Consider the following 12,608-nt stretch of genomic DNA (forward strand, 5'->3'; position numbering starts at 1 on the left):
AGTGTAATAGTTCTCAAGGACAATCAAAGTTTTACATAGGAGAATCACGTATAAGATTGCTCGAATGAATCATTCAATGTTCTTGAAACATGACTTTTGATCTTTGAATCGATTAAAATTATAAGAATTTTTATCTTTTCAATGTTTAGCACACTCATCGTCTGGGATAAATAAACAAAAAAAAAGATCTTTAATGCAATATGTAAGAGGAATCAGCGTCATTGTTTTTTTATTCAATCAATATAATTATTTACAAAGGTATTCGAGCTTTTATCTCGAGGATGATTTATGTTCAACTCATTGCTAAAAATCATTCGTAATTCGCCCTAATTTTACATTGACATTAAATTTATACGAAGAAAAAAGAAAAAAGAAGAAAAAAAAGAAAAAGAAAAGAAAAATAAAAAAACAAATTATTCACTCTCACACTTGTCCATTACCGTAAACGAATAAGTGCATTTTTATATGCACTTTATTATTATTTTTATATGCACATTATATTCTAACCGGTTTTCATTGGTCGGATAATTCTTGTGACGTACTTCCTATGATAATGAAATTCAATAGAACGAAATACTTCGATAAACTATGTACGATTGATCAATAATCTATAAAATGAGAATTTATAAAATGACTAATTACGTTTGACGCAATTTATAATCTTAAAAATCGTTCGTTGTAAAAGTTAATGTTAATAATAAAAAAAAATATACATATATATATATATATATATATAAAATTGTAAAAAAAATTCTAAAAGAAATTAAATTAAAGTAGGTTCAAACAAACGTAATCTTGGTATTTCGTGGAGCTATTTTATTCTCTAACGGTGGCTGCTCGTCGTATCGATATCTAGATCTGTCCTTTCTCCTTTTCGAAATATTGTCAAATATTGGATTATTTTGTTCGTCATTGATCGACGGTGCTATCTTGTTCTGAATTTTATCTTTCGATGGATTCAACGAAAAATGCCCGAAAAAAGTTCCGACCGATCCATTACCTTCGTCGATATTCTCATGTACCTGATATATGTTAGAACCATGTCCGCCACCACCAAGAATTTCATGTACACCTGAAAAATCATGTCTATTATACCAGACTTTCTCTCCCTCGGGCATACGTAACTATAATAATAATTATTCTCTTAAACGAAAGACATCCAACGGAGATTATTAACACATGTTGCACATTCCCGTCGAAAGAAATTCTTACGTAAAGTATTCACAAGTGCATCGTAAAATGCACGTCGTTAAGATGGCGGAATTTTTCTTTTCCTTATTTTTTCTTTCTTTCGTTTGTTCGTTCTTTCATTTTTTTTTTTTTTTTTTTTTTTTTCATCGAGAAAATTCTTCACATATTAATGATATTAATGATATTTATCGCGTTAATACTTCGATATTAATTATTTATTTTTATTTTTAATCTATACCTCCATGGCTTCCATGAGTTCCATGATTACCGCCATGACCATCATTCAGACAACAGTGATAATTTCCAAGAAAAGAATGTATTTGTTGTGGTCTGTAAATGGTACCATGATGGCCAATAAAAAGCTTCGTCAATGAATTTAATCCAAAAGGATCATTTTGATGATGTCTCGGATATCTCGATGCTTTCTTTTGCAATCGTTCGTTTTGTATTTGTTCTCTTCTTAATCTTTGTTCCTCTCGTTGAGCCTGTATCCTATCGCGTCTCTCCTGACGTCTCTTTTGAATTTCATCAGCGTTTTCTAATCTCTGTGACGAAGTTGTTTTTACGAGTCTTCCAACGGCCTCCAACGTTGAAATTGGAATCTACAAGATGAATACAGACCAGTTTAATACGTAAGACGTTCGATTACAACGTTCTCTTGATTTGATCTTAAAGCGAAAGTAGATACATACGTAGAGAGAAAGAGAAAGAGATAGAAAGAGAGAGAGAGAGAGAGAGAGGGGGGGAGAGAGAGAAAGAGAAAAAATAGAGAAGCAAAGTTCATAATGGTTGACCTGAAAAATGTTGTCGATCGTTTCTTTATTTTCCGGTGTGAACGATTGCGCCGCTATTGCAGTTTGTTTAACCGCCGTAATTGGAATCTGTGTTGATTTAAATTATTTGATTAAGAAAAAGGAAAAAAAAACAAAGAAAAAAAAATCAAAGATTAAGATAATCTTTGATCTCAAATACTCACGTTAAATATTTTATCGATTACACCTTCTTCCTGGTCAAGATGATCTCCATTAATCTGGCGTTGTGAAACAGCCTAAAAAAATATTTACTAATAATTACACAAATATAAAAAATATTATATATTTGTATTGGATAGTACGACCTAACATAGAACGAGTTAATATATTTACTTTGTTCGACTTTTTCAAGTTTTCGTTATTCTTAACATGTAAATATATTCAAGATCGAGATCATGAAAATTAATAAAATCGATTTTATTTTTTTCACGTCAACTATGACTTACATATATTATTTGCGATTATTTTGTCTATTCATTTGTCATCGTCACTGTGCTGTTTATTTATTGGCACATTCTTAAATTAATGATAATAATAATTGATTAAATAATCAACGTTTATACAATACAGCAAAGTCAGTGAAATGATTAATTTAATTAAAAAGTTACAAAAATGAACAAATATTTTCAAATTTATATTATTTATAAATGTATGTTATAAGACCTGTACGTTACGTAAAGATAATTTAATTATTTAATTATTATTTAAACTTACATTCTCCAATGCAGTCGCGAGAGCAATGACACCAATCAGAAAGTAAATTCGCATGATCGAGCGAAAAGGAAAGGTGCTGAGAAAGCTGCCTTTCATTCAGTATCACCAGTCCAGATACGATTGCCAAGAAGATCGAGTGAACCGATCTATAAGGGCGCGATCAAGAGATCCCACGCTGATTCCCGGCCAATCGGAATTCGGTTGCTCATGAAACCATTTTTTTTTTTTTAATTCTCCTTATCGAGGAAAGGTGCTTTCTACATAACGTAATATCAATATACACGTAATGCACGGTCATCGACTTCTTTTATAATCTTCTCTCCTTTTTCATAATACCAATATCTTTCTCTTTTCATTACCTTTTAATTTATGTACGTGTAATAGTGACATATCTCGTGCGTAGGCTTTGTAGTAATTTGTTATGCAACTTAACATCCTAATAAGTATACCGTTTATGTAACTAGACATTAAATTTGTTCGACGAGAATGAATTAATCATTTTTATAAAAAAGCTTTTCATTTTCGAATTACTTTTATATAATATATTACAAGGAAATATATATATTAGGGGAAAAAGAAATCCATTATTTTTGCGTGACCTTTAAGACTTTATTTAACATGTTTCGGATTGTCCGATTTGGGTCAAACAAAAAAAAAAAACAAAAAAAAAAGAAAATAATGGATTTCTTTTTCCCCAACCTAATATATTACAATTTTCGATGTTCGTAGAATTTTTTTTACGATATAATTTGTAACACAATTTATTACTAATGGAATGCTCATAAAGTTTGTACAATTGTTATTACATTTCGATATTATTGAAAATTGTTAAGTATTTAAAATTATATTACATTGTGGTGACATTTAAGTTGTGACATATCACACGTGTCGTAATGTGTAATTAATTTGTTTCTTTTTTTCTATAACCGATCTTTGGCTGTTTCATCGTTCAATAATTATAATTAAATTAAATTATAATTTTACGTCTAAGAGAAATCCGTTCTATTTTGCACGTGCGCGTGCACATATACATACACACACAAATACGTATACACACATACACACACATATATATATACACTAATTCTCAGCAGATCCATTTTCAATAGGCATTGGGATTATCTTGCAAGTACGTTCCTACCTGCTTACCAAGATCTTTTCTAAATTCATTCACATTAACATCCGATTGCTAGAAAAAATAAAGTTTGAAATGTTCGATTAGAAATATTCTTAAAAAAAAAAAAAAAAAAAAAGAAAAAAGAAAAAAGGAAAAGAAAAATATGCTATGTATAAAACTAGAAATTGTATAGATCTTACTTTAAGGGCATCCTGCCATTCGATGTTAAATAATCGAATTAATCCTTTGATGTTTCTGGTAATTAATGATTGAAGTTCGCTCCTTGTAAGTAGTGGAGTTTGCTTCATGTTTGTCATCGTAGCTTCTGTCGTCATTGTGGTCTCATTTCGTTCGCTTATCATCGACGTTTTACTTGATTCCATCAACGAATCACTGATCATTGATTTACTAGTTGTTGTATCCGGTCCAATACTGTTATTAATTATTGAACTAATTTGTTTAATCGCCGATTGAGTGTCGTTGAATGTCTGAAAAATATGTTCGTAAAAAAAAAAATCCAAGTTCAAAACAGTGCCTGGCGAATGGCAACCGGATATACAGATGTGTCATGTTATTGCATATAAAACGAGAAACATATTTTCACGACAATGTTAAACAATGTTATATCAAAAATATATTTATTGTTATATATATTACCGATGAATCTATTTAATTAATCGTATCAATGAATATTTGTAAAGATTAAAATTCTTTAAAATCTTTGTTGATTTATTTATTTATCAATTTTTTTTCTTCTACTTTTTTTTTTTTTTTTTTTTTTTTTTTTCTTTTAATTTTACCTCAAATGCGATCTTTGCAAGGGTCCAAAAGAATCCTGGCCTCTGTTTACGAACTTGCCGGACGACCCTCTTCGTTTCTTCCGGCATGATAGATTCCGAAATGATTTTATCATTGATAGAATTTTTCGTCTCGAAATCCTTCTCGTTTGATTCGTCCGACAGCATTCTCTCGAGCATATTCATTTTTTCAAGAATTTCTTCATCCAACCAAACATTATCCTCATCGTTCTTATCGGGACGACGTTTTTTATCAAGAATATCCTGTGATGGAGCGACGTAATCATAGTTCGATGAGCTCGATGGCGAGAAATTCAAATGATTCTTTCTTAAAATATTATTTTCGAGATCTGAATCTACAGGAGGTGAGTATTGATAATATGTTTCCGGTACGTCGTACTTGACACGATCATTTGATTCAATTCTATAATCCTCATAATAAGTTCCATATGGCATCAAGTATAAATTTTGACAGTCAGACATTTTTGATCCAAAGAAAGCCAACAATAGCCAACCGGCAATCCAATGATGAAATAACAATGAAGACATCTAGAAAAAGTTATGATTTATTTTTATTATAACTGTAACGTTATTTTTATTAAAACGTAATTCTCCTTTTGTCTATTTCTTGACAATATAATATATCGAAAGTAAAGTCGTATCGAAAGATTGTAAAAGTTCGGCTACGATCCAAAGTGAGAGTCACGAAGGATGAATAAAGAAGAAAGATCCGAAGAATTATGTAAACTCGATACGACTCATGGAGGAAGGTTTTACCGGAGAAATATAGTTAGTGGGGAATAAAGAAACCCGTGCGATTCAATGAACGACAGAAGACTCAGGATAACGTTAACTCTCCCTCGAATTAAAATATCCCATTCTTCTCACGTAAAACACGTTCTGAGTTTTCCACGAAGAAGTACCAAAGGAATAACAAATTTTTTTTAGAAAGATTTTCTCTCGTTTTATGAACATTAAAGTTACGTTTTTCTTCTTTGTATTCTTTTTTTCGTTCTGGTCTTCCTTTTTTTTTTGTTTTTGTTTTTGTTTTTGTTTTTAATTAATTTAGTCAGGAATTTAATGAAAGCTTTTTTTCTTCCTCCTTCTCTTCCAGGTTTTCTTCTTCTTCTTCTTCTTCTTCTTCTTCTTCTTCTTCCTTCTCTTTTTCTACGTCTTTAAGAATTCGTGAAACGAAAAATTTTTATTTCGTTCGAAAATTTTCTTTTTTTTTTTTTTTTATCTTCACGTACCTTTACCTTTCGTCCTTTCACTTTTTCAAAATAAATATGAATCGTTAATAAACAATCAATTAAGATAATCGTTGATTATTATTCTCACGTGTTAATTATGCGAAAGGATCTTTTCTTTTCAATGTATAACTTGTTGTTATAAAAAAGAAAGAAAAAAAGTTCGTTTGTAAAGAAGAACGACGACTTTCTTAAACGTTCGAAATGTTACTGTTCAATGAACGAACGGTATATCGAGTTTTCTTTTAATGGAGGTCGTGTTTCGAGCTTTATCGAACGATTCATTATGCTTTAGAGATTCTACGTGACGTGTCTTATGTCAAAGGCGTGAGTCGAATTTGATTTCAGGATATATTTCGAGAATTACGAAATGAATCGATGAGAAATCGATTATCGGCCCGTGTGACGAAAATGTTTCGAAAATTCGTATCACTTTGAGAATCACGCACGAGCATTTAGAAACTTCAATATATTCTTATTAAATGTCCTACTTCTATATATGACTAATATATCTTCATTTATTTCAAAAGAAAAAAAAAAAAAAGGGAAAGAAAAAAGAAAATTCATTTCGTTCGTAATTTCAAATTAAACCGTATTCATTGCGAAAGATTTATTTTGAATGAAAAAAAAAAAAAAAGAAGAAGAAGAACAATTTTGTTACACTCGAAGATAATATATATTATCGCACATGTTTACAATTGTAAACATTTTAATTAATTTATTTTAATAAGATTAATTAATTTATATATATATATATATATGTTTGCAAGGTAAAATAAAACATATTTGAGTGTTCATTTTAAATTGAAATTATTTTTGAATTTGACAAATTTAAATGAATATCGATCAACGTTTCGACTCAATGTAATCGTATATGTAAACGATATCGCATTTAAACGATAATTTCACGTATTATCTTTTAAAAATGGTATTCATGTAGGAAACATTTTTAAATATTACTAAAATGCAAAACAACAAACATCGGCAATTTTCATTATCTAACTTCCTGTATTATTAAAAATATCTTGTGTAAAAGCAAGTGACTATTAATTTTAGTAAATATTCCTCATAAATTGTAATTTAACATTTTTTTTACGTTACTCATGTAAAAGAACGAAACATGAGTTATTTTTGTTTTTTATAATTATTTATCGTTCAGAAAGAAATGTTTCTATGTGAAATGACATGCGTGCAACGACATCTTAGATGAAGCATTACAAATCAAGAATCGTAGATTCGTAATAGCGAATGTTCACGAGACTTTCTAACGTAACTTCCTTTACGTGGAACATCGTAGTAGAAAGATATCGTTCGATTAGAAAAATACGCACGGTTATTGAACTAATTCGAGGATGATTTATCTCTTCATTTCCTTTCATTATATTTTTCAATATCATAGGAGAGTCATTTGTCGTGTTACGTGTAACTTATTTTTCTTATAGCATACACTTATGCGAACATATACACGCGTACACACGCACACACGCACACATACACACACGATCAATATCGATATTTCGATCGATCAATAGATCAATCTATCGTAATGAAATTAATAACGTTATTGTGATAGTGTATTGTCGATGAACGTATATATCGTAGTTACTAATTTTTTTTTTCTTTTTTCTTCCTTTTTTTTTTTTTTTTTTTTTTTTTTCTTTCTTAAAGAGAAACACTTTCCTTTTTGATAATCTTTACGATCAACGATCATCGAGTAATTCGTTCGTTCAACATCGTCGATGGATCGCACGGTACTCGAACGTCCTTGCTTTCGTGAAACTGGCGGAATCAAACGACCACGTGGATCTTAACTCGCCACTTAACCGGCCATCTTTTACTTTCACTCTCGATCGCTCGCAAGACCACGTGTTTTCACGTATAAACGTAACACCATTTCTTACTTAGTATTATATATTTAAACGCCCTCGTTCTTACTTCATCGTTAATTAGTTTCGAGTCTCATTGAAATTAAAACGTAATTTTCCATATGAGTCAGCTTATTAAAAGTCGTAAAAATAATTTATTCGTTCAAATCGCTTTATTTATTTATTATTATTGATTTTAACTATGTCCTTTATACTTACGTATATACTAAAAAAAAAAAAAAAGAGAAAAAAAATAGTAATGCCTCATTTAAATATAATTTAACAATTATGTGTTTTGTTAATATAATTTTTAATATCTCAAATAAAATAACAATTGAATAATTACAAATGTCGAAATATTTTCACTCGCGTGCACAAACCGTATAGATAAAAGTTTCTCTATTACGGAATTAACGAATGTTTCGCTATTATAATTAGTTCGGTAATCACATATATACATAACTTTCTCTCTCTCTCTCTCTCTCTTTCTTTTTTTTTTTCTTTGATAAGATTCTTTGAAAAATAAATCTTCTTTTCTTATTCTTTAAATGATGATTTAAAAGTCTTTTTAAAGAAAGCTTTAAATGAAACGAATACTCAGCTATAAAATAGTTGCCTCAGGCTGTGGTCGTTTTACGTCACTTTTCTAACCAGTAAAACCTGTTTTTAGATTATTATGAAATATAATTTTTGGAAGGATATTGACCTTATAATTTGGATCTAAGAATTTATCGATTCTAATCGAAACGATCGAAATAATCGATTATTTTGAATTTAAAGTTTTCCTATTCTCTATTTTACAATTAATTTTCTACTATTGAATTAAAAAAACAAAAAGCATTACGTAAATTTGTATTTTGTAAATATTCACGTTTTAAGGACTTGTGTAATTACATATCAAACCTTCGATGTAAAATTTTCTTTTATGTCAATTTAACGATATAACGAGATGACGATAATAAGCATGAAATAATTGAAATAATTGAAATAATTGAAAGGAAAATTTTTATGCTCACCGTAAACAAAAGAATCGTTCGTAGAAAATTATTCTTTACGGAAGGATTACGCAGAAAGACATTTCTCTCGATCCTCGAAGAGAACTGATCATACTTGCTTATCTCGAAATATCTCACCGTAGTATTTCATAAAAAAGGGGGAAGAAAGAAAAAGAACAAGAAAGAAAAGTAAATAGCATTTATATACAATTTATATATATATATATATATATATATATATATATATATATATATGTATATTTCTTGACTGATTGCTACGTAAGTGACATACATCAAATATAAGAACAAGTTAATTATACATTTCTTATTCTTTTTTCGTTTGTTCGTTCGAGAACGATTTGAAATCGAATATAATGAGATTTATCAAAAGTTCGAAATAAGAGATAACAATTAATTTCAAGAAAAATGAAAAGAAAGAAATAATTAAATTTAATGCAAAACGACGTAACTAAACATTAAGCGAACGTTCGTTAATTTTATGCAAATCTCTGGCTAGTGTGTAGGTCTGAGCTTAGTAAAAATGAATGAAAGAAAAAAAGAAAAGAAAAAAAATAAAGAACGAATAGAACGACGAGTTTTACATAACGAAGATATAACAGACTCATAGTTATGAAATTTCTCGTCGTGTCTTTTTTTCTTCATAATTCGCGAATGACCGAGATGACGTCAACGAATCTGACTTTTAAATATTTATCAAATTCTCATAAATTATTTCGTTCGTTTTCGTATTAAATTTAGATTTATTTCTGTACGTTTTGAAATTGAAATCGTTCGTTCGAAACTCATTGAAAGTTCTTATTTCTTTTATTTTTTTTTTTTTCTTTTTAACGTAACCAAAAAAAAAAAAAAGAAACGAAAGAAAAGAAAAGTGACAACAACGAACAAACGTTTAATTCAATGCAACATAGAAAATCTTATTAATCGATTGAAAAATAATTTCGTTCCATGTCTTACCTTTGAATTTTTTTCCACAAAAATATCGAATTTACTTTTACAAACACAAAAAGTAATTAATTTGTTACGTGGTCGACTGATCGATCCCTTTAATTCGTTTCGTTTGAAAAAATTTCTAATAATCTGTGGAATGAATCGAGCGCGAAAGTAAGACAGAGTGCATCTTGTCGGCCGGTAGAAACGACACTAACGAGATGAGTCTTTCTCTCTGAGTTTTCAATGTGTTTCGTATCAGCTACGAAGGTCATCCACATTTTTAAGAACTGAAATATCTTTGTCTTTCGTGTTTGAACCGAACAAATCCACTTAAATTCTTTATTGGACTAACCTTTGTTAGTTTTTTACTCCGCCATACCATACGTCATCTTTCCATGTCGTAATAACACGTAAATATTTCATTCTATTGAATAACTCGCTTGAATATGTTATAAACCATGGAAAATTACGAAATTATCATCATTAATTTGTTCACAAATTTTATAGGAAAGAAGCAAAAAAAAAAAAAAAAAAAAGAAAAAGGAAAAAAAATTTGTTAATGTTCTTCGATTACATTACTCGTTTTACATAATATTTCAATTTTGTAAGAATTTATTTAGAATTTTGAATTACGCAAAAAGGATTCTATTAATGCTGACTGTAGAAAAAGAAAAAGAAAAAGAAAAGAAAAGAAAAAAAAAAAAGAGAAAAAAGAAAGCTTATGTTACGATATGAATATGTTATTTCGATGATGAATATATCAGCCTGAAGTATGATAATCCTTACGACAGGTAAGTACGTCAGAAAGTAATTCAAAGGTGTTATTTTTCAAAGTACATCGAACCCGAACCACGCCTAGCATATAGAATGATAATGTTTACACTTGATCGATGCACTTCTACGAGAAGACATTCTTATCGATAAGATTTTAAATATACTCGTATATGTAATTACAAAAACAAAAAGAAAAGAAAAAGTAAAAATAAACTGAAACACATGACTCCATTGATAAGTCGAGGATACGACCTGAATTTCTACTTTTTTGAAGTACATTAAATTCTCTATTATTTACGAAGTCAATTCTTATTGATCCTTCATTGATTAAAAAGAAAAAGAAAAAAGGATAAAGAGAAAGAAAAATATATAAATGAAATGATCAAAAAAAAAATGTCGTTGTTAACACGTAAATATATGAGTAAATATATATATATATATATATGTGAAATAGATACATATATATATATATATATATGTATCACGTAGATAAGTAGGTAAGTGCAGTGTCAAAGTGCATAATTGTTTTTTCCATTTACATTCACTTCTTCAAGGTAAAAGATCTAATGTTTCGTAACGTTTCTTTCGTCGTTCTATTTCGCCTTTATTTATATTTTTTTTTTCTAACATACGACTATCTCTTATACATATGTACATAACATTGTCAAAAAGAAAAAACCTTTTTACGAGAAAAGAAAAATATCATACATTTTTGATTTCTTATTTGTTTTCTTTTTGTTTGTTTGTTTTTCTTTCTTTCTTTCAAAATGCAAACGATAAAGAGGAAAACGAGAGAGAGAGAGAGAGAGAGAGAGAGAGAGAGAGAGTTTCTAATTCATTCGATTGTTTAAATCTACGTGATAATTTATTAATATCAAGATTAATCGAGTGATATCATTGTAAAATTTTTCTTGGGGTTTTTTTTTTTTTTCTTTTTTTTAATTCGAAACAAAAAAAGAAAATTAATAATGATAATACATAATACCATGGAATTTTGCATTTACTTATAAAATTTATATATGGGGAATATTGTAAGAGAAAAAAATAGAAAGGAAAAGAAGAAAAAAAAAAAAGAATGAAAAACTGGTTGTTAATGCCCTACTTAATTTATTGCGTATTTTCAAGTGTATATATATATATATATATATAACGAGCCTGGAAATTGTCGATCGGTTGAGTCGATCAATTTCTACAAAATTTTATTACTTCATTTAATACACACGCAGTTTTCTTAATAAATCGTTATTCGCGTTTCTTCTCAATTCTTTCATCACCCGTTACGTGAATTCCTCGCAAGCATGAAATTATCGATTATCTCGAAATAACTGAGATGACTGTCTCATAAATTCTACGGAGTCCTTTCCGGTAGCCGGAAGTTTTATATACGCATTCTTAATACTTTCCGCGATAATGTTCGGATTTTCTCCGAATCTTTCTTCTTTCTTTCTTTTTCTCTCTTAAAATAATCGAAAGCAAAAGAGAGAGAGAGAGAGAGAGAGAGAGAAGCTTTCACCGGATATAACAAACATATTCATATAACGAGGAAAGTGAAACGAAAAATGAAAATAATTGCGAGGTTTGCGATTGGATTTTATTTTATTTACAAAATAAAATATTATCTTTCTTTTTTTGTTTTTATCTTATCTTTGCTCGAAATACAAATGAAAATAACGTGCGTACTATTTTATTATAGTAAGAACCTACAATTCAAGTTGTCTTTATTAGATGTCTCGATACGATTTTAATATCCCAAAGGTATTATTGTCAGATCGAATCTGTACATGCAAGAAATTTTCGTATGCGTGTTCACCGCGTTACGTGATCACGCGAAAAGGAAAGTAATATATAACGCACCTTTTAAATGATTAACTTATGATATTACGTAACAGTCCTACATATCATTTATATTCATACATAGTATCGTTTACGATAGTTAAGCGTTAATTTCTTAAAAAACTATTGGTCGAAAAATGATGACCTTATTCGATTCTATTTGTAAAGTATATATGTATATATATACAAAAAAAAAAAAAATTGGACAATACTATAACTCATACTATATTTTTTGGTACTTCCTACATTATTATAAATCGATTTTATTTGAGAGAAGCCATTATCTTTTACTCACGGATTTCTCATCTATAT

At 29.0% G+C, this 12,608-nt stretch overlaps 1 protein-coding gene across 2 annotated transcripts; it reads right to left on the reverse strand.

Annotated features, from left to right (window-relative positions):
- Positions 1-24: 24 nt before the first annotated feature.
- Positions 25-9,878, reverse strand: LOC124423288. 2 transcript variants are annotated; one of them, XR_006942046.1, is made up of 6 exons: positions 9,714-9,878; positions 4,635-5,180; positions 4,035-4,322; positions 2,718-3,906; positions 2,168-2,239; positions 1,881-2,072 (listed from the first exon to the last, which is right to left on the reverse strand). XR_006942046.1 is itself a non-coding variant. In XM_046960853.1 (5 exons), exons 1-5 carry the CDS (start codon positions 2,811-2,813, stop codon positions 780-782), a joined length of 912 nt encoding a protein of 303 aa, XP_046816809.1. In that variant the 5' UTR covers positions 2,814-3,817; the 3' UTR covers positions 25-779. The 2 variants fall into 2 exon arrangements, 1 of the variants encoding a protein (XP_046816809.1); XM_046960853.1 differs by lacking the exons at positions 4,035-4,322; positions 4,635-5,180; positions 9,714-9,878 and adding exons at positions 25-1,072; positions 1,430-1,793 and having other exon boundaries at positions 1,986-2,072; positions 2,718-3,817.
- Positions 9,879-12,608: the final 2,730 nt, after the last annotated feature.

The sequence above is a fragment of the Vespa crabro genome, chromosome 4 (assembly GCF_910589235.1).
Source record: "Vespa crabro chromosome 4, iyVesCrab1.2, whole genome shotgun sequence".
Lineage (NCBI taxonomy): Eukaryota > Metazoa > Arthropoda > Insecta > Hymenoptera > Vespidae > Vespa > Vespa crabro.

Coding starts and splice junctions, on each gene's coding strand:
- LOC124423288 (XM_046960853.1), bottom strand. CDS start 2,813: ATGAAAGGCAGCTTTCTCAGCACCTTTCCTTTTCGCTCGATCATGCGA. Junction 2,240..2,717: donor TCGCGACTGCATTGGAGAAT/GTAAGTTTAAAT, acceptor ATATTTTTTTAG/GCTGTTTCACAACGCCAGAT. Junction 1,073..1,429: donor AACTCATGGAAGCCATGGAG/GTATAGATTAAA, acceptor ATGATTTTTCAG/GTGTACATGAAATTCTTGGT.